General features: G+C 44.5%; 1 protein-coding gene and 1 non-coding gene across 12 annotated transcripts in view; one reads left to right on the top strand and one right to left on the bottom strand.

Annotated features, from left to right (window-relative positions):
* The window catches only part of TACC1 (transforming acidic coiled-coil containing protein 1), a 100,693-nt gene that overhangs the window by 50,925 nt on the left and 27,797 nt on the right, over positions 1 to 21,971 (bottom strand). For 3 of the 11 annotated variants that reach the window (XM_066380375.1, XM_066380376.1, XM_066380378.1), the window contains exon 2: positions 64 to 179. The exons of 3 other annotated variants lie outside the window; for them this stretch is intronic. In XM_066380375.1, the coding sequence (XP_066236472.1) occupies positions 64 to 179 (116 nt within the window). Of the gene's footprint in view, positions 1 to 63; positions 180 to 1,148; positions 1,579 to 21,971 lie in introns of those variants that run through there. 5 more of the 11 variants (XM_066380381.1, XM_066380382.1, XM_066380374.1 and 2 more) reach the window with 4 other exon arrangements.
* Positions 19,646 to 19,751, top strand: LOC136404649 (U6 spliceosomal RNA). The gene has a single exon (XR_010751369.1). It is a non-coding gene; the product is annotated as a U6 spliceosomal RNA (small nuclear RNA).

The raw sequence follows: 21,971 nt of genomic DNA, 5'->3' as shown, positions 1-21,971 counted from the left end.
CTTCCCTCATTTCCATTTTCAGAACTGAAACAAAAGAGGCAGAAAATGAAAGTCTTTCCTTACCTTGCGTTTTGGCCCCAGGTCCTGCTAATCCTAGTGACAAATGACAGGATTCATTGAGAGGTGATCTGATCGGTGTTTCAACTTCAGGGGTCTCAAAATTACCTTCAGAATCCGAGCTGCCAAGGGGGAAAAATGAGGAATTACCACTTTCAATGGTATTTCCGACACCCTTTATAATTATAATATCCAAAACGGCTCAAGTCCAGAATTCTTCCTAACTTCACAACCCACTGCCCCTCGGCACAGACTGGCCTGGCCTGTGGGCGATGCTGTGGGTTTTCTAGCTGGGTCTTCCTCAGGCTTCTGTCTGGCATCCTGTCTCCCTGAAACTCACCATCCTCCGGAGCTTTTCTCCAGCACCATCTATTTGGATGTCATCCTTCTCTCTGACACCCAGGAAAAAAGCTCTTTTCAACAGCGTCTTTTTCTCAGAAGAGCCCTTTCCCAGAGCCTTAAAAATTAAGATTGTCCCCTTGCCCTAAAATACTAAGCCAACGCTCGCTGTGATGCCTTTTTCTCTGGCAGGCCTCTACCTGTTATAACTCATTGGGCCAGAGGCTGAGAATTCAGTCACCTGCCTTCCGCAATCACACGGGTGACAGCTCAGCAGAGACCACCATTTCTCACCAGCTGCCAGGGGCCTGTCATCACGAGACCTTCTTTACCAAGACTGTATTTTGGGATACAGTAGGAGCGACTTCTTCCGCACAGGAAGAGCCCCCCAGTTCCACCAGTGTAATCAGTGACACTGTGGTATGTGTGTGTGTGCGTGTGTGTAGGGGCGGGAGACCGAAGCTTAGAAAAGGTCACTGAGGCAGACCGGGATGCGGACAGACTGCAGATTCTGGGTTAGGGTCAGAAAAGCTCCTACTGGAACGGGGGAAAGAAAATCCACGGGAGGACGGAACATCCTGAACTTTCGAATGCACAGAGGGAACATTTGAAATGCATTGCCAAGAATATGGTTATGCGGGTGGGCGATCACACACACGCACACAGAATGAGCTGCAGATGGATGGATGGCAGGATGGGTGGATGGCAGGATGGCAGCACGTTTGCATCTCCGCAGGGATGCGTGTACTTGCCTGAAACTCAAGGATTTGGTCTCGGCTTGCGAGTCCTCCTCCTCGGGGTCGCCCTCGGGCCCTCCGGCCTCGTCGTCTCCGGCGCCCCCGCCGCGCACCGCGGACCACGTCCATTTCGCCCACTGCACGGGCGACAGGATCTGCCACGGGCTGAACGCCATGAGCGCGGGTCCTGCGGCTCCAGCTCCTATGAGTAGGGGAAGGGGAGAGCCTTTTTTCCTTTTCAAAATGGAGGGAACCGGTGACAGGCGCCTGCAAGCGTTTCCAGCGGAGGCGCGGATGTGGTTAAACGAGCGCCGTCGGGGGCCCGGGTGGAAGCGCTTCCTCTCCGCCGCCGGGCAACGCCGCTTCCTCCTAAGTCCTCCTTCCCCAATGGGGCGACCGCGGCGCCGCCCCGCGCCCGCGACTGTCGCCGGGAAGACGCCTCTCCTGGGGCTTCGTCAGGACCCCGGGCCGCGGCACCCGGCAGCTCGGGGACTCGGGGGAACGGGCTCCCAAGTCCCCCTTCCCCGCCCGCGCGGCGCGCATCAGCTGCCGCGGTAGCCGCGCCCCAGGAGCCGCCCCTCGGACCGTACTACTCGCGCGCGCGCGCGGGGGCGGCCGCGGCGGCGGGGCTTTGATGTCTGCAGCGCGCCCGCCGGACCCCCCCCCGCCGCCGCGCCGCTCTGGTCGCGCCTGGACAGCGGGATGGGGGCTTCCCGGCTGCGCCTCGCACTGCGGACCCAGACACCTCTACAGTGCGGTCAACGTCAGCAGCAACGAAGATCCACTTTTCTGGGTCCCCGCACGTTGGCCTTTCCTTCCTTCCCTTTTTATTTTTATATTTTCATCTTGCCCACTGTGACTTGATGGCGTGGGTGATGTTGGACCGCACAGAAGTTAAACCTCTTATTTAAAAAAACAAAACTTTGAGGCCGCTGTTGACTGGTGTTTTTCCCCTCCCTGATATTGACAGCGTGGAAGATTTCAGCCTGTTCACCTTCAACCCTGTCACCCCCTGGTTTTGGATAATCCGTCAGCTACGCTGCCAGGGTGGCCAAGGGCTGGAAACTTAGATGCTCTGTCCCTCCCCAAACCGCACTCGTGGATGCTTTGTAGCCAAGTCTCTGGTAAAGGGTGCCGAATTACCCTGTGAAATTATAGCCTGATCGGTTTCCCATCCTCCTTTTTGAGGCTTTCTTTTCATAACTTCCAAATCTTTGATTTCTGACTTCGTTTGCTGCTTCAGAAGTATGCCAACAGGCCTGGTGAAGGCAGCCTTCAAAATAAAAATCCTCTTAATGTTTGGAGGCAGCACTCTCCGAGGATTTCTTCATGTTCCACTTAGGGATTGCTCCTCTCAGAATCACCAGTGCAGCCTCAAACACCAGGCTTAATGCTCTTGGTCTGGATACGGCATTTCTTGTACAGTCACAATTTCCCAAGGTGATGGTGTATCTGTGAGGTGGTTGTAGGTTCCCACAGAGAGAGCAGCTCCACAACTTAGGAACAAGTGGATGGCGCCTATGTTGTTGATGAATCATGACTGTTTTACACATTCAGTAACAAAAATAAAAGGAAAAAATCATGCAAGATAAGACGTGGCACGGCTACCTCACCTATCCGAAGGGCAGGGGTTTGCCCGAAGTCTAAATGAAAGGGTTGGGGGGTCGGGGGTCGGGATGTGTAGAGAAGTCACCCAGCTCCTTCCCAGAGATAAACACAACTGTCACGAGTGTTCTGGAGACTCTGTAGCTGTGAAGTAAGCAGGAGTCATTTTCTTAGGTTCACATGAATATGCCACAACACCATGCAACTGTATTTTTAGGTTTAGAGTTCACCACATAAACCTTCAGATTATAAGGTCCCCCAGGTTCCTGTATTTAACACAGTGTTTTGTTGCCTGGAAATAATATTGCCCATGTAAATCAGTCGCTGGCATGCACTAGGTTGTGTTCATTCCTCCTCCTGAATAGTTCTCAAATCTTTTCATTTCTCTGTATCCCCATTTTTCTCAGTTCTGCTATAAATGTCTCCCACCTCGTTCTACCTTCGGTTTTTCTCACTGGGGGTCACCCTGCCTGGCTGGTCTGTGACTTGTACTCTAGTCTTGCTGTTCCTGACCCCCTGCATTCCCAGCCTTTTGTATTCTTAGCCATAATCAGTAGAGAATTGGTTCTGAGCCTTTAATATGTCCAAGAAGCATGTGGGGCACTTCTTTAAAAACACAATTCAAATTGCCAGTGGGATCTGAAAATCTGTATTTTCACCAAGTGTTCTGGGAATTGTTTTTCCACAGGATAAATTTGGGAAACAATGACTAGTTTGCACCAACTAACTGCGTCTTCCTGGACAACCTCCCTTTTGCCTGCAGTTTTGCATAGCCCTCCCCATAGCCCCCACCTGCAGCTCTCTGACCTTGACTGCCTGAACTTCCTTCACCACCCAGCTCTGGGAAAGCAGGCTGATCTCTCCCTCCTTTCTACCATCTTTCTACCCCAAACATCCAGAAAGACTTACTGTGGCCCCTAGTTAGTCTGGAAAGGGGGGCGCTATTAATAGTTATACCAGGACAACAGGCATGAACCAGGACATCCCAGGATGTAAGGCCACCTTACACCTTAGCATAATTGTTTACTGATCTGTCCCACTTCTGGACCATAAGCTTTAAATGGCAGTGACCACATCATTTCTGTTTTCCCAGAGATAATACAGGACCATACATTCAGTTGGTGTTTAAATGTGCTGAATTCATTCAGTTGGTGTTTAAATTCCTAAAGCCTGACTCCCGAAGAAATCAAGTTATTGAACCAGCAAAGAACAAAACCTGGGGCTAGTGATGGCCCCAGTAAGATAAAGGCTGACCAGTAGAGCAATTTCTTGAAACCGGAGAGGCAAATGCTCAGTGTCCGAATACACACTCCTCTGCAAGCTCCTGGACTTAGTGTGAATTGCAATAAAGTAACTACCCAATAGCTTGAATAGATTTTATTGTCTAGCAGTCCAAGTAACAAGGCTAACTGATACATGAATTTTCCTGTAATTCTGGGAAAAAATGGGAAATATTTGACAACAGATAATCCTAACCAATAATTTTGCTGCTACATCCTCAACTTCTTGGAGCAAAATATCTGCAAATACATGACCAAGTAACCAGATGAAATGTATTTGTTTTGGAAATGACCATAAACACAGAAAGGACCCCGTCTGTTCGCTTCCCTCCTCAGCTCTTGCTCTTCACAGAATCTCTGGATCAATATGCCATGAAAATCAAAAATGTAACTTCCTTGAAACATGCCACAATGTTGGCCGGGCCAGGCACACACCATACCACTAATGGGTGCTCCAGAGAGATTATAAGAAATGGGTCCTTTTGGTAAAAAAATAAAATACACGAATAAGCCAACCGAAACAGGCAAACAATGATCCGTTCAGTAGCACAGCTACTGGGAATGTGGCGGGAGGTGAGGGGCAGAGGCAGGGTGGGGCCTCATGGGGAAGGACCCTGTACACCCATTAATGCAGGGGTCCCCAAACTATGGCCCCGCGGGCCGCATGAGGCCCCCTGAGGCCATTTATCCGGCCCCCACCGCACTTCCGGAAGGGGCACCTCTTTCATTGGTGGTCAGTGAGAGGAGCATAGTTCCCATTGAAATACTGGTCAGTTTGTTGATTTAAATTTACTTGTTCTTTATTTTAAATATTGTATTTGTTCTCATTTTGTTTTTTTACTTTAAAATAAGATATGTGCAGTGTGCATAGGGATTTGTTCATAGTTTTTTTTATAGTCTGGCCCTCCAATGGTCTGAGGGACAGTGAACTGGCCCCCTGTGTAAAAAGTTTGGGGACCCCTGCATTAACGAGTTTGCACTTAGTCCTGTAGTGGGGCAGCAAATACAAGGTCCTGCCTTTATAATGTAAGGCAATGACAAGGCCCAGCGGTAGCTGTGCCACCTGTAAAGCAGTGCCTTGGCTGAGGGGCAGCCCTACCCAGGTCCTGAGGCCCAGCCTTGCCATCTAACAATTTTCCAAGAGAAACCAAAATACTGGGTTTCATAAAAATCTTCCAGTCTTTAATGTTCCCACTAACTTAAATTGCTTTAAACCCTGGGAACGCCAACATGGTGCAGAACAAACAAAAGCCATTTACTTATGCGCCTGAGTGGCCCATGGAGCCAGGATGGACAGAGTGAAGTCATCCGACTTTGAGCAAGTAAGTAACATTTCCACTTAGAAAGATCATCCTGGCAACAACCTGGGGGCTGCGAAGCTGCTGTTTTTCCTGCTCCAAACTGCGTAGAGAAGAGGACAGCTTCTCCCCAGAGGGTAAAAGAAGCAGAACTGGAATGAGTGTCCTTATCTTTCAGTCCATTTATTTACTAAGTGTCAGTGCTGTAAGCAAGCCAAGCACAATGGGAACACTCCTACTGCTGAGAAATGGAGTTCCTAACAGCCAGTGAAATGAGAAGGAGCGAGGCTGCAAGGAGGAGGAGAGGGCTGGGAGGCACTAAGGAATCCCAGAGATAAAATAACCACTGAGAAACCAGAAAGGTCAGAAAAACAGACAGACCAGTCACTTTATCTGTGTTTCCTAACAACTTAAGAATTTGATGAGCAGGCCCTGGTCAGGGAGCTCAGTTGGTTAGTGTCAACGTATACGCCACGGATGTCGGTTCCACACCCTGTCAGGCACATACAAGAGTAACCAATAAATGCATAAATCGGTGGAAAAACAAACCAATGTTTCTCTCTCTTTCTCTCTCTCTCCCTCCCCCTCTGTTTCTTCCTGCCTCCCTCCCTCTCTCTTTCTATAATCAAATTGAAAAAAAAATTAAAAAGAACTTGAAAAACAAAAAATACATCTACTTCAACTATGATTAAATGCCAGACTGATGATGGCCAAAGTGGCTGGGCAGCTTTGGAGGGCTTAGAAAAAGCACTGAGTCTGACCAGGCGGTGGCGCAGTGGATAGAGCGTTGGACTGAGAAGTGGAGGACACAGGTTCGAGACCTCGAGGTCGCCAGCTTGAGCGCAGGCTCATGTATCTGGCTTGAGCAAAAAGCTCACCAGCTTGGACCCAAGGTCTCTGGCTCTAGCAAGGAGTTACTCGGTCGACTGAAGGCTCATGGTCAAGGCACATGTGAGAAAGCAATCAATGAACAACTAAGGTGTCACAACAAAAAAATAAGGATTGACGCTTCTCATCTCTCTCTGTTCCTGTCTGTCTGTCCCTATCTATCCCTTTCTCTGACTCTCTCTCTGTCTCTGAAAAAAAAAAAGAGAAAGAAAAAGCACCAAGCCATATGAAATCGAAATGGCCATGGTAACTAGATTGAGGGGCCTCAGTGGAACCCATTGGACCATCTCCCATCCCCCAGCCCCCCAGCCCCCCAGCCCTGCTCTTGGAGAGCACCATCTGTTCACTGCATGCAGTTTCTAAGCCATGATGGGGAAATCCCTGCCTACATCAACCTGATCACTGAATGTCATCTCCCCACTCACCAAGCTAAACACCCTCAACTCTCAGCATTTTTTTCTCTTGAATATTTAAATGAAGTTCTCTAAGATGTAATGATAACAGTACCTTATATCAATAAAGTTTTATTTGATCCTTATAGTCATTCTCTCATGTAGAAGGGCAGGTTTTCTCATTCTCAGTTTGCTGATAAAGTAACAGAACCAGAAAGGACAAGTCATACAGCTAACTAACACCACAGCTGCATGTAGAACCCTTATCTCCTACCTTCCCGTGTCCTCTGCGCTGTGTCAAACTGCAGGAAAGCAGAATGCCCTCGCAGCCACCCACAGATGGAGCTTCCATCAGCTGGCCATTCCTTGCAATCTGTAGCTGCTACTAGAGTCCTGGCTTCCTGCTTATGAGGCACTGGCTGCAAAATTGCAACTAGGAATACCTCCTTCCCTCAGTGAAAAACAGCCATTGTCAAGAGGAGGTCTGTTTTTCTGACCTAGTTTAACCGGCAAGAACATGCTGATGTTTGTACGAGACAACATTGCCAATAACGGCATCTAACTAATATTCAAATATGTTAATGGTACATACAGTATTAACCTTGCAAGATCTGATGTTATCCTTTACTTGTAGGTTATAATCACCTATAGAATCCTCCGTCCACATCTAAGCACACCCAAACCAGAGAATTTGTACTATGCATTTACACTGAAAGTCATAGCATAAAAAACAACAACCTGCTTTCTAATTTTTACAAGAGAAAAACTGGGTTTGTGTCCATAGTTAATTAATATTCAGAGCTGCAGGGCCTGAGCTGTGGTGACACAGTGGATAAAGCATTGACCTGGAATGCTGAGGTCACTGGTTCGAAACCCCAGGCTTGCCTGGTCAAGGCATATATGGGAGTTGATGCTTCCTACTCCTCACTCCATCTCTCTCTCTCTCTCGCTCTCTCCCCTCTCTAAAATGAATAAATAAAATCTTAAAAAAATATATTCAGAGCTGCAGGAAGAGTAGAAGAGACCAGAGCGCATCCATTAAAGACTTGGCCGGGCTCCCCACCTGAGCCTGCTCAAAGACCTCGTCCAGGTTTTGCTCTGGTGAACCACTCCTGTCAGATCCACCCTCTCATCTATTTTGTTCTGTGTCAAAAATAAAGTTTGACTTCCCCAGAAAGTATGCCATTCAACGTAGGTCGCAATGAGACCTGTAGCTGAGTTATCCGTGTCAGCTTTAAGAGACACGGGGAGGAAAACCATATATGTATTTTATGATGTTTACGCTAAACGGGTGTCGTTTTAGTCATTTTATGAGGTTCTCTCTATTCCCATCAAACATCATGACAATATGTTTATTGACTTTATAAGAATGCTCATGTTAGTTCTCTACCCTGGAGTGTACGAGTATTGGAGAAACAGTTGTTGAGTACAAAGGCTATAAACAGAATTAGGTCAGTCTATTCATTCTACCTGAGGAAAATAACTCCAACATTATTCCTCATTCTACCCACCAACTACCACAAATCCAAACAAGCAAACCAAAAATAAATACAAAAGATCCACCTAGAGCAGGGAACTATCTTTAAATTTAGAAATATCTTGCCTTGGCCGGTTGGCTCAGTGGTAGAGCGTCGGCCTGGCGTGTGTGGAAGCCCCGGGTTCATGCCCAGTCAGGGCACACAGGAGAAGCAGCCATCTGTTTCTCCAGCCCTCCCCCTCTCCCTTTTCTTTTTCTCTCTCGCTTCCGCTCCTGCAGCCATGGCTTGATTTGTTCAAGCCAGTTGGACCTGGGCACTGAGGATGGCTCCATAGCTTCACCTCAGGCTCCATGGCCTAGCTGCAGACACTAAAATAGCTCAGTTGCCCAGCAACAGAGCAGCAGTTCCAGATGAGCAGAGCATCACACAGTAGGGGGCTTGCTGGTGAGTCCTGATCCAAGCACATGCAGGCTGCCTCCCAGCCTCACTTAATAAAAGAAGAAGAAAAAAAATATATATATATATATTCTATTCCAGTAGATATATACTGCTCATAAAAATCAGGGGATATTTCAAAATGAATATGAAGCTATAAAATATCCCCTAATTTTTGTGAGCAGTAAAAAATTTGGTTTTTCTTGCCAAACAACATTGCAGTTACAGAGCCTGTTAAACAGGTATGTCAGCTTGTAAAGTAACTGTTACTGATGCGGCACACTTTGTTTTCTTCTGTTGAATTTACGTTCCTTTTTAGCAGGTTGGGCAAGGAGAAAAGTGGGCCCGCCTTTATATGTAAAGCCTCCGACAAGAACCCTTTCTAGGTTGCTTATGAATTTCAGTTTCTAATAGTGAATATTACTCCAAATTGGAGAGATGTACTTTCCTTCAGTTACCTGGGTTACGGGGAGGTGGAATCTAAGGCTTGAGTTTAAGACGTTGAAGAAATTTAGGAATTTGAAATAGAAAAATATTCCTTCACTGTAGCCATTTTATTCTCTCTCCTCTACCCTATCTCCAAAATAAAATATGTTTCCCAAATAATGTATTCTATTCAGAAGAACACTTATCACATAGCCCAGATTTTCTGAGATCATCTTGATGTCCAATATTCTACCCACTGTCCTAGTAAATACAGGACCCATTTTTAATTTGTGAAGCACTGAGATTAGGAGATTGAGGGCAACAGGTTGGGAGGGTTTGGAAAGGCCCGCAGAGAGCCCACCGATGGGAGGGTGTGAGAAGTGTCTACCAGAAGAAAGAATAAAACCACAGAAAGATTTCCAAAGTAACAGGGACAGTCACTCTGCCTAAGTCCTCACCCTGGGGATTTGGGGGCATTTCACTACAGTAACTTGTGTGTTTGTGATGGGTGGCCTGCCTGTGTTTCTAGGAGATACAAAGATGGGGGGACTAGGAAGCAAACTCCGTGACGTGATATGCGACCTTCTGTTACTTCCAGCTTCTGTCTATTTAAACGGTTAACTGCCACTTTTTGGTTCTGAAACTACAAGTGTGTGAGAACTGAAAAATACAGTGTGTCCGTAAAGTCATGGTGCACTTTTGACCGGTCACAGGAAAGCAACAAAAGACAATAGAAATGTGAAATCTGTACCAAATAAAAGGAAAACTCTTCCAGTTTCATACCTATTCAGTGCAGTTTGATGTGGGCTCACGCACAGATTTTTTAGGGCTCCTTAGGTAACTATCCCGTGTAGCCTCTACAGACTCATCACTGACTGATGGCCTACCAGAACGGGGTTTCTCCACCAAACTGCTGGTTTCCTTCAACTGCTTATCCCACCAAGTAATGTTATTCCTATGTGGTGGCGTTTTGTTATAAATGCGCCGATATTCACGTTGCACTTTGGTCATGGATTCTAATTTAGCGAGCCACAGATCACACTGAACTTTCCTCTGTACCGTCCACATCTTGACTGGCATGGCAGTGGGCTGCTCCTCTGTATACATGGTGTTACGTCATCATCTGCTCATGCGCACATGCTGCCACATCATCCTACAGAAACTGGGAGGGTTTTCCTTTTATTTGGTGCAGATTTCACATTTCTATCATCTTTTGTTGCTTTCCTGTGACTGGTCAAAAATGTACCATGACTTTACCGACACACTGTATGTACTTTTACTTCTCTGTTATAGAACAAAGTGGGGAGAGAAGAAATCTGTTTTCTTTGTGTCCAAATATTGAAATATCAGTCATTTTACGCACTAATGAATATAAGCTATGCAACTGGCTAACTGTAAAGACATCACAATGTTCCAAACTGGTAAAACTAAATATTGTAAAGGTGGCGATACTGCTCCATTCATTTATAGGTCTAATGCAATTTTCATTCAAAATTCTTAGGGGATTTTTCTTAGGATTTGTCAATATTAAAAAAAAAAAGGTCAAGAAAGAGATTAAATCTACAAGATATTGACACATTTATGCAAAAAGAGGCATATCCTTGTTCTGTAAAACAAAACAGAAAGCCCAGAAAAAGACCATATAAGATACAGAAATTTATTATATGATTAAAAAAACATGCTACAATACAGTGGGGAAGGAGAGATTATTTAACAAACGGCTGAAGAAAAGTTGGTTACGCGAATGGAAAGGGCTGTGTAACAAGCCTGACGAGTTCAGTAACAGAAAGTAACCACACAGGCTGGATTGAGCACAAATTCCTAACTGGGTAGGTCATGACAGGGAATCAAAAACCAGGCTTATAGTGTCCTTAGCAAAGGTCAATCCTTACCCTGTCTATTATCCTTACGCATCTAAGATACCACACCTATGAAAGGCCAGGATGATTTCCTTTTCCAGACCCCTGGAAGGCACAACTGCCGGCAGCGGAGCCCGAGACCACCTCCTGGTCTCCTTGCCTGCATGCCATCTCTATTCACTGTAAAATTTACAGGTGTCCCCAAACTACGGCCCGTGGGCCGCATGTGGCCCCCTGAGACCATTTATCCGGCCCCCCGCCGCACTCCCAGAAGGGGCACCTCTTTCATTGGTGGTCAGTGAGAGGAGCACTGTATGTGGTGGCCCTCCAACGGTCTGAGGGACAGTGAACTGGCCCCCTGTGTAAAAAGTTTGGGGACCTCTGCATGTAAATGGTAACTATCCTGTACTCACCAATGTAAAAAACCCCACTATTTTGCTTTTTATCCAATCCTAGAGATTTCCCCTTTGCGTTCTTCTCTCCTCCCCCCACACCCCCTCAATCTACCATCAATAGATTTCATGTAATCTGCATAAAAAGAACAGCAAAATTGCCATTCTCTGGAGCATTTTCAAAATTCACTGAGATTTTGCTTGCAGGCACCTTCAAAATTTTGGCTCAAATAAAGTCATATAAACATTTTCTTTAGGTTTGTTTGAATGTTGTTTTGTCAACAGTTGGCAATGGGGAAAAAAGACCACTTATCTCAGAGCATGTACTAAGATAAATTCCAAATGTGTCAGATGGCTAAATAATAAAAATCAAACCATGGGAAGAAAACAAACGAGAAGCAACAGAATCTGTCAAAGCTCTGTTGTAAGGATAACTGTCCAAACTTCGAAGTAATTAATGAAATCACACACAAAATAAAGATTGCAGATTTGGCTATGTGAGAAGCATCAAGTTTCTAAAAGTTTGCCTTCGAATTAAAGGGCAAATCGACAGGCTGCAGAAAATAGTAGCAACCCAAAGCTAAGCTCGTTATATCCTACAGAACTCATGAGAACTAGTAAGATCATCCAAACACCAACAGAGAAGTGAATAATTGCAAGAAATTCCTGTGCACCAGACCCTCTGCTATGCACTTCACACTTAATCCTCACCCTCTTGTCCCAGAGTCTCATGAAAAAGGTATGATTTCCGACCAGTCAAGGTGGCTACATTTTCAGCTTCTCAAGAAGGGGATCCTAGTCTGGGTTTAGCAAGGAAGAATATCAGATCATAACCTCCTTGAAATTATAAGCAAAATTATGTGTGTGTGCATATTTGCAACACCTCTCCACCTCCTCTTCAAACTCCACTCCAGGAATAATGCTTTAGGCTGATGAAAGATTAATTTTCTAATCTGAAAGTTGAAGTTGAACAAGTAGAAGATTCTCTTTTTCTAACAGTTACAAGGAAGTTCTAACTGGAGGGACTCTTAACTCAGAGAACGCCAACCTGCTGGAAATTAATACAGGCACCTGCAAGCTTGGATGACATGCAACAGGTGGAAAGGAAAAGAATGCCCAGTGGGAAGCCTGTCAATCTAACCTAAGTGACCCGCTGGTGACTAAATTGTGACACTCATATTGCTCAGAAGTATTTGCCTAGAGAGCCATAAAAATGGGGGCTTTAAGAGAAATACAAAAGGACCAGGACCCCTCTGGAGTCCTGAAAGGGGACCTAAGCAAGTGAGAGGTCCTGAAATTTAAGCTGCATTAGTTACACGGTAAATTCAGCCTGGCCTCGAGGGCAAGAGAGACCCCTCTCTCTGTCTCAGGAGTGGACAGCTGGTTTCAATTTGGGAAATGAAAATATTGATATTTTGAGGGAAGGGGTCACACAGACCTCTTCTATCTTCCTAAAAGAAATGAAAAAATTTAACTGTTGGAAACTTGCTAAAATTGTCAAAAGATATCTTTTACATGAATTGTGAAACATAACTCATAGCTTTATTCCTTTTGTACCAGTGAACACACACACGCTTTAAGATAAATAAGAAAAATTGTAATGCTTCTTTAGCACTGTGTGTCTTCTGCACCCTATTCTTTGAATTCTCACAAGACCACCATGGTGGCGTGTAACTTCCTCCCACGTCCATTATTTCCCTATAGCTGTTGGTAAGAGAACCCCCTGAGGCTTTGTTGGGCACAGGCCACCCAGCGAGAGGCCACATTGCCCAGCTCGAGCCCTTCTCCGCAGCGAGGTGTGGCGCTGTGACTCAGTTCTGACCTGTGGGATGTGAGCCAGCGGTGGATGAGACTAGGGCTCACTGTCTTTAGAAAGGAAACTGCTGCTCTTGCCCTTCCCTTCCCCCATCCCAGAGGCTGGGGTGAGCCAGCTGCTGCGGTGTGGGTGAGGACGGAGGGGAGCAGAATACGCCCCCCCCTAAAATGTGCCACGTTGGCATGTGGGTTGCTTTGAATTAAAGTCAATCAGGACCCAGCAGCAGACTCGAGGAAAACGTTGACCTCTTCTTCAACTACCTATATGGTGCGTGGCTCAAAAAGAGAGCTATTATCGGAGAGAACTGTGTGGCAGGGAAACGGCTAACTACCAAACGTCTCGCTTTCCGCCTTCCTGTGAGTCACCCGCCCTCTCTTCCCTTCATTCTTTTCTTCTTCTTAAAAATTTCTACTTATAGCCTGACCAGGCGGTGGCGCAGTGTGTAGAGCAGGGGTCCCCAAACTTTTTACACAGGGGGCCAGTTCACTGTCCCTCAGGCCTTTGGAGGACCGCCACATACAATGTTCCTCTCACTGACCACCAATGAAAGAGGTGCCCCTTCCGGAAGTGCGGCAGAGGCCGATAAATGGCCTCAGGGGGCCGCATGCGGCCCGCGCCCGCGGGCCGTAGTTTGGGGATGCCTGGTAGAGCATTGGATTGGGATGCAGAGGACCCAAGTTCAAGACCCTGAGGTCGCTGGCTTGAGTGTGGGTGGGCTCACCAGCTTAAGCATGGGGTTGTTGAATTGAGCCCAAAGGTCGTTGGCTTAAAGTCCAAAGTCAATGGCTTGAGCCCAAGGTCGCTGGCTTGAGCAAGGGGTCACTCGCTCTGCTGCAGCTCCCCAGTCAAGGCATGTATGAGAAAGCAATTAATGAACAACTAAGGAGCCACAGTGAAGAATTGATGCTTCTCATTACTCTCCCTTCCTGTCTGTCCCTATTTGTCCCTCTCTCTGCCTCTCTCTCTGTCTCTGTCACACACACACACACAAAAATCTCCTTATTGATTTTAGAGATATATAGAGAGATAAACATCGATTTGTTGTTCCACTTACTTATGCATTTGTTGGTTGACTCTTGTATGTGTCCTAACAGAGGAGAGAACCAGCAGTGTCACACTGTTGCCGGAGGAAACAGGTCCTTGTGATGCGGACCTATTTCAGGGACACTGCCTATGTTAACAACACGATAGACCCTTGCTCTCTATTTGGGAACCATGTCTCTAATCTTCAAACTAGGAACAGCAAGTTCAATATTTCCTCCTCAAAATGGTATTTATGGACTGAATATCATTTGCTATTTCCTTTCATGCAAAAATATTCTGAGTCACTTTAACCAAACTCATGAGTCCATGGCATCACTGAGGACCTCACTCACAATAAATCGTAGCTGTAAGAGGTGTTTCACTATCCTTGTCTGCCCAACATATTCCCCCTTCCTTGAGCAACAACCCACATTTTCCGAGGAAAGACCCCTCCCACTCTCAGAGCCTGTGGTTTGGATACCCTGGCTCCTGGCACAGGCCTGGGAGAGCGACTCAGGCCTGACGACACAGTCTGTGCATCCCTCCACACCCTCCACAGCCCTCCCCCCGATGACACTTGGGGTAGCACAGGGAGCATGGCCCAAGCCCATGCAATGCATGTCTCCCAATAACCTCGCTAGACTATTTAACCATTTTCTCCCATTTCTGTATCAAATCTGGGGCCTTTCTGGCAGGATTCTGATGAAAATCCAGCGTCCTCAAGGAGGGAGACAGATGAAAGCTGCCCACTTCTACTGTAGTAACTGCAGCCTGACCAGCAGGCATTCTGGGTCAGGCAGAATCCGTTCAGTGACATTAGCAGACAGTATATATGCAGAAATGGGACTCTACACTGGGATTAGCCAACATGATGGGCACTTTTATTAGTCACTAGCCTCTTGGTGCGATAAGCCCTTTATTTTCAAGGCTCAGGAAGCCCAAAGTAATGCCAGCTGGTAGACACATTTCCCAGGCTGCTGGTTCGATTAGTGGGCACATGGAGACAGTGTGGCAACATTCTTCAGCCACATTCTAAGGCTCCTGGCACATGTTTGACAAAGCGGCCTCCGATGTTCCTGGAATTCATTCTCCTTCACCAACCACCAAACTTAAAGAAATTACTGAACTCTCAATTATTAAAGTACCTTTATAAGTGTAGAGTATTGTGCTGGACTCTTTCTTCTCTCTCTCTAGATACTGACTTTTGCCTCAAGTAAGATACTTAAAATTGTTTTAGCTTCAGCATTCATACTTTGATTAAATCCACTCATTGAAAAACATCTACTGAATGACTCTCAGGATGGGCAAGCATGCCATGGGACATGCTCATTCTCTCTGGCCTCGGCGTATGAAACAGGCACATACAGACAGCACACTGCAAGGGGCTGATGCGCTTCGCATATCCCAGCCTCCTCTGAGTGCTGAACACAGAGGAAAGCTCAAGTATGACCAAAAAAGGAAACATCGTGACAGGAGAGAGAGGGAGAGAGCAGGAAGGGAGGGAACCCCGAGGGTGGGGATGCTACTGGCTGCAAGAGACCGAAATGCAGATGGAAATACCCCAGTCCACACTCCGCTCAACATTATTTGGGAAGGAACGCAAGCTGCTGCTCCTGGGGAGATAGCGTTATGGTGATGAACTATGTGGCATCTAAAAGCCTCTCTGCTTTGTCGAGAATGTGAGCGATCTGGGATCTGATGCTGTCAGATAGAGCATTCATACTTTATGGAATGCACACAAGACAGTCCTGAACAGAGCTCCTTGGCTCAGAGGGAAACCACAGTCTTCTGACATCTCTGTGTGTGAAACTGCCCCTGCTTTGTGAGGAAGGATGTGTGGGAAAGTGAGGGCTGGCAGCACAGGCGCATGCTCGTGCACACACGCACACACTTCTCCCACACACCTGTGCATACACACACACCTCCCCTACAAGCACATAAATGCACATCTATTCACACACCTGTGCATATCCACACACACTTCCTATCTGCACCTGTGCACATACATACACACACCTCCCACATACCTGTGCACACACACACTTATACACACCTCCCACACAACACCACACGCAGTCACACAGACCTGTGCACACATAGACATATGTATATACTTCCCAGTCACACAGACCTGTGCACACACAAAGATACATATAGACTCCCTACACAATCTCTCTCTCTCTCTCTCTCTCTCTCTCACACACACACACACACACACACACACACACACCACAGTCACACACACCCCTCAAGCATTCCAGTCCCAACACAAGACCCTCCCTAGGCCTACTGATCATTCACACAGGGGCCTGGAATCAATCAAACAAGACAGACAATTAGCAGGGGTATAAAAACAACTTATACTTAAAAGAAAAAGATCATAATTTGGAAAGGACTGCTAAACACAAGAAGACATTTAGAAGGGGAGTCCTAGGGCAACAAAAGATGAGAAAAAGAGATGTTGGAAGGGCCAGTCAAGTAAGTACTGGAGTTGTCTGGGTTTGGGTCTCTGAAGAATGTGCCTCAGGAGTTGGGATACCCATCTTCTTGGGGAAGAATCTGCTTCCTGACCCTTTCTCTCTATGAATAAAACCTTCCCTGTACACACACTTTGCCAGCCTGTAGCTACAGCAGCCACCAGAGGGCACCAGAAAGCCCTGCCACAAATTCAATCAACAAAAATTGTTTTAAAAAGATTTCTTCAAGATTTGTATTTCTGTAAATACAAAAAAAGTCACAATGAGCGTCCTCTGCATCTAACATGGGTCTTTATATACTACAATTCAACAGTGAGCACCAATGGACAACAGGAGGGAGGATGCAGACTTCCAACTGATCAGAAATCTCTCTCTCTCTCACACACACACACACACACACACACACACACACACACACGCTCTGAACCATGCAATTTGGAGGAGCAAAGAGAAACAACACACCCATGAGAGGTAGGATCTTAGCCAGTAGAAGGAAACAGAAGTATAAAAACTCAATTTCATCCTCCCTCATTCTCTAATTTATTCTTTTCTCCTACATGTACTATAAGTCAGTATCAGATGACTTTCTAACTTGAACGCACTCAGCAACGGAGTGGCTGAAGAAATAGTCTTCCTCACCTCAACCTATCCTCTGCCCAAAACTAAGCAGATGGTGGCTGGCGCCCCCTGGTGGAAGGACTACAGAATGGTGCATTCTATCAGGCAAGAAGTAGGAAGGAGGTAATCAACAGGTCAGAGAGCCCCAGGTCTAGACTACACCTCCCATCTCTGTCTCTCTTCCTCCCCGCAACTATCAGCTACTCTGGAAATCTGCGCACATCTTAGTTTTAATCTTGTCTTCAAGAGAACCTGCCAACCTACACTTGGAGTATCAACTGTAAAGGTGACCCATGCTATTCAGAACTTGACTTGTGTTTCCAAATGTCATCATTATAGGACATTGGACATTTATTAATAACCATGGCTTCACACATGGTGAAACCAGTGGATACACAGCTTTCAAAAGGCAAAGGAAGAAACAGGGGAAGGGACAGAGACAGGCAGACACTACTGGACTCAGAGAAACACTTAGAAGATGAGGTCTCGCAGGTAGAATGTCAGTCAGCTTCCCACAATTATATCTTGCCCAAGCCTTTCTTAGTTCTGTTTTCTCAAACCCCTATTTATGAACAATTCTGATGTGGCCATAGAAACATAACATTCTGCAGTTGTTAGGAAAGCAAGATCAGACACGAATCATTCAGCGCTGAAACCCGGGAGAGGCATCCTATCTGTTCCGTGTCAATATAATCTAGTATATATAGGTATTTATCTACAGAATGGGTTGGACAATGTTTTCTCAAGCATTTACTTTCCTGAAACTGTTATCAGTAGGTAGAGAGCCATAAAAACTTATTCCCTAGCCGATACACAGAAGCCTCTACCGGTTGATGCGCTGCCTGGGTGGCAGACCTACTCTGGAAGGCCTGGCCGTTTTGTTTCCTCTGCTTCAGCCAGGCTCACTAGACTTGAATCCCAGCTCTGCCATTTAGCGGCTCCGTGGCCTTAGTTTCTCCACTTTCCCAGGCCTCAGTTTATTTATCTCTAAAATGGAGAAAGTAATATATACATACCTCACAGGGTCCCTGAAAGAATGAAATGAGATAGATAGTGAACAGCCTTCAGGATCTCTGACGCTCCTTACTCTTATGTATTGTGTATATGTGTATTTTCATTTGGAAAAGTCTATAAAATTTTTATTACATTATTAAGGGATCTGTGGTCCAGAGAAGTTTTAAGAGCTCTTGCTCTAAAGCAAAGCATCTTTGCAAGATTCCTGGGAGCTCTCATCAGTGACATAACATGCTGTCAGACTTTCATGGGGACATGCAGTGCAAGACAGATATACGGATTATATTAGAAACAGATCTATCCTGCTCTCAAAAATAGGTATGACTCGAAAGCTTCCATGTAATATCCCTAAATTTCACCGAGCCAAATATAATTTCTTTTGCCTACCATTATTATTAATACTGTTTTCAGCAGACACACCCTAAAATTGGTCAAGGTGAAACTGTACTATGTACAGGTAAACAATATTATATACAAAGTGTTCTTAAAAGTAAGCATTCTGAGAACAAAGAAATGTAAAAGTGAGGGACTCTTTCACTCTCCGAGGGTTACCAGGTCGCCACAGGTAGACATGGGGGATACAGGAGGAGCGGAGAACAGTGGTTTATCATTTGCCAGTCCTTATATAAATCTGCTAGAACTCTATATCATATTAGTACAAAAAATAAAGTGCAGGAATGTACATGCAAAATGTAAGCCTGAGAAAGCTTGAAGATGACCTGAGAGTATATAAAGGCACCACCATTTCTATACAGGAAGCTAAATTGTTTAAAATGAAACCTTCAAATGGACTGCAGATACCTGGTCGGCAAACCACGGCTGGCGAGCCACATGCGGCTCTTTGGCCCCTTGAGCGTGGCTCTTCCACAAAACACCACGTGCGGGCGCTACCTCGATAAGGAATGTACCTACCTATATCGTTTAAGTGTAAAAAATTTGGCTCTCAAAAGAAATTTCAATCGTTGTACCACTGATATTTGGCTCTGGTGACTGATGAGTTTGCCGATCACCGATCTAGGTCAATGTAAAATCTATGAGAAAAACTCAATCATGACTGTCTTTTTTTCCTACCTCTATTCACATGGTCACCCCCACAAATCTGACTGGCAAATGTCCTGTGGTCAATATTCTTAAATTTTTTTATATTGTGTACTCATGTAAATCCCACATAAATAATAAAAAATACAGTCCTTGAACATAAGAGTGTAGTCAATATTTGTTGAGTGAATAAGAATGGAAACCATCAAAGGTTAAACAGAAGGAAAGAGAGGTTATAACACTGAATTTGAAAAAAGGTATTAACAAATCTGTGGGAAGAGAAGGGATTGTTTAATACCTCATACTAGTACTGGAGTAACTGGTTAGTTATTTTGAAAAAAATGTTAGAGCCTTATCTTACACTAGTGGGTCTAGAAATTTCAGATAGAGTATATGATTTGTTATAAAGAGAAGGAAGTCAAAACAACCAGAAGAAAAAGTTACCTCATCTTGGGATACAGAAGAGCTGACCAGTGCTCGCTTCGGCAGCACATATACTAAAATTGGAACGATACAGAGAAAATTAGCATGGCCCCTGCGCAGAAGAGCTGACCAAGCCCAAAGGCGGAGCAAGAAAAACATGATAGGTTCATTTACATTTTCATGTAAATGTAATGTGGTATTCTGGAACAGAAAGTGAATATCAGGAAAAAACTAAGGAAATTCAAGTAAAGTATGGACGTTAGTTGATAATAATATACTAGTGATGGTTTCATTAAATGTAACAAAAAGTATCATTCTAATATAAGATGTTAAGAATAAGAAAAACTGCCTGTAGCATCTATGGGAACTCTCAGTATATCTGCTTAAATGTTCTATAAATCTAAAACTGTTCTAAGACTCAAAGCTCACTAAAAAAATATCTGCCCCTCAAAACAAAACGAAACAAAATAACAATGGTGGCCAAAGGTTAATAGATTTATATAGCACAATAGCTGGGTTTATGGGCCTCTGGATTTAGGCCATCTAGGTTTAAATCTCAATTTTGTTACTCTAGCTATGGGACCTCGGGTAATCTATTGAATCTCACTTGGACTGACTCTTCATTTATAAGTTGGAAATTTAACACTGTATCCACTTTATAGGGTTATTTTAAGAATCATGTAAGTTTATGCATGTGAGAGACTAACTTCTTAGCACATAGTAAGTGCTCAGTAAATATTAGTTGGCTTCATCATAAAGAACTCTCACAAGTAAATAACAATTTAGTATCTCAGTACAAAATTGACAAAAAGAAATAAATAAGAAATTAAGTAATTACAAATGGCTAATAAACATATGAGAGAAAGTTTGCTCTCACTAGTAATGAATTTAAAAAGTTAAAACAAGATAATATTTTTCCTATTACTAAATTGGCAAAAATTTTAAATAATAGTGCCCTGCACTGGAAAGGATGCTATGAACATATTGAAAGGATGTTATACTGCTGGGGGTGCAGGGTGTATAATTTGGTACTACTTTTGGGGGAATAATTTGACAATATATCGTATATATGTGGCTTGACCAGGGATCGAACGGGCAGCCTCTGTGCTACAGGATGATGCTCTAACCAACTCAGGTTTCCGGCCAGGGCAATTAATTTTCAATAAGGGTGGCAAAACCATTCCAAGGGGAAAGGATAATCTTTTCAACAGATGCTGCTGGCAAAACTGGATCCACATACAAGAGAAGGAGGAAACCCTTACCTTATGCCACCTGCAAAACAACTCAAAATGGGTAAAAGATCTAAACTTAAGAGCTAAAACTATAAAACTCTTAGAATAGGACATAAGGGAAAATCTTCACAACCTTGGGTTCGGCAATGATTTCTTGGTTGTAACACCAAAAGCACAAAGCAATGCAAGAAAAAACACACGTAAATTGGACTTCATCAAAATAAAAAACTTGTCTGCATCAAAGGACACTGACAACACAGTTAAAAGGCAATCTACACAATGGGAGAAAGTATTTGCCAATTACATATCTGATAGGGAATTAATATCCAGAATCTATAAAGAATTCCTATAATTCAACAGCTATCAGACAAACAACCTATTTCAAAACTGGGCAAAGTCTGGAACATTTGGAGAATGGACAGTTCTTCAAAGGTGTAGATACGGCCAAAATACACACGAAAAGACAATTGTCACCACTAACCATCAGGGTAGCTTTTCAACCTTTTCCATCCCAGGGCACACATAGTCCAATTCCTAAAATTCTGTGGCACACCAAAAAATACATTTTTTTGCCAATCTGACAAAAAAAAATATAGGTACAATTTTGATTCATTCACACCAGATGGCTATTGTGGTTGGCTGTTGTCTTTTTTTTTTTTACACTCCAGGAAAAGAGGTCAGTGACCCTGACTCAGATATTGCATGTTTTAAAAATTCTTGTGGCACTTTAGGGAAATTCATATCAAAGCAAAATGAGATGGTACTTCATACCCATTAGGAAAGCTACTAATTTTTTTAAAAGAGGGAGTGGGGGAGGGGGAGGGGCATAAAGAGAAACAGATATAAGATGACAGAGGACAATCTGACTTTGGGTGATGGGTATACAACATAATCGACTGTCCAAATGATGTGGAGATGTTTTCTCTAAAACTATGTACTCTAGTTGGCCAATGTCACCCTGTTAAATTTAATTGTCTAAATAAAAATAAATAAATTAAAAAAAATTTAAATATTTTAAAGAAAAATAAAGCTCAGATAATAACAAGTGTTAGTAAGAATACGGATAAACTGGGACCACCACGCATTGCTGGTGCAAATGGGAAATGGCGCAGTCCTGTGGAAAACTGTTTGGTGGTACCTCAGA

The sequence above is a fragment of the Saccopteryx leptura genome, chromosome 4 (assembly GCF_036850995.1).
Source record: "Saccopteryx leptura isolate mSacLep1 chromosome 4, mSacLep1_pri_phased_curated, whole genome shotgun sequence".
NCBI classification, from domain to species: domain Eukaryota; kingdom Metazoa; phylum Chordata; class Mammalia; order Chiroptera; family Emballonuridae; genus Saccopteryx; species Saccopteryx leptura.
The sequence above is the reverse complement of the archived record's forward strand: the minus strand, read 5'-3'. Positions and strand labels throughout refer to the sequence as shown.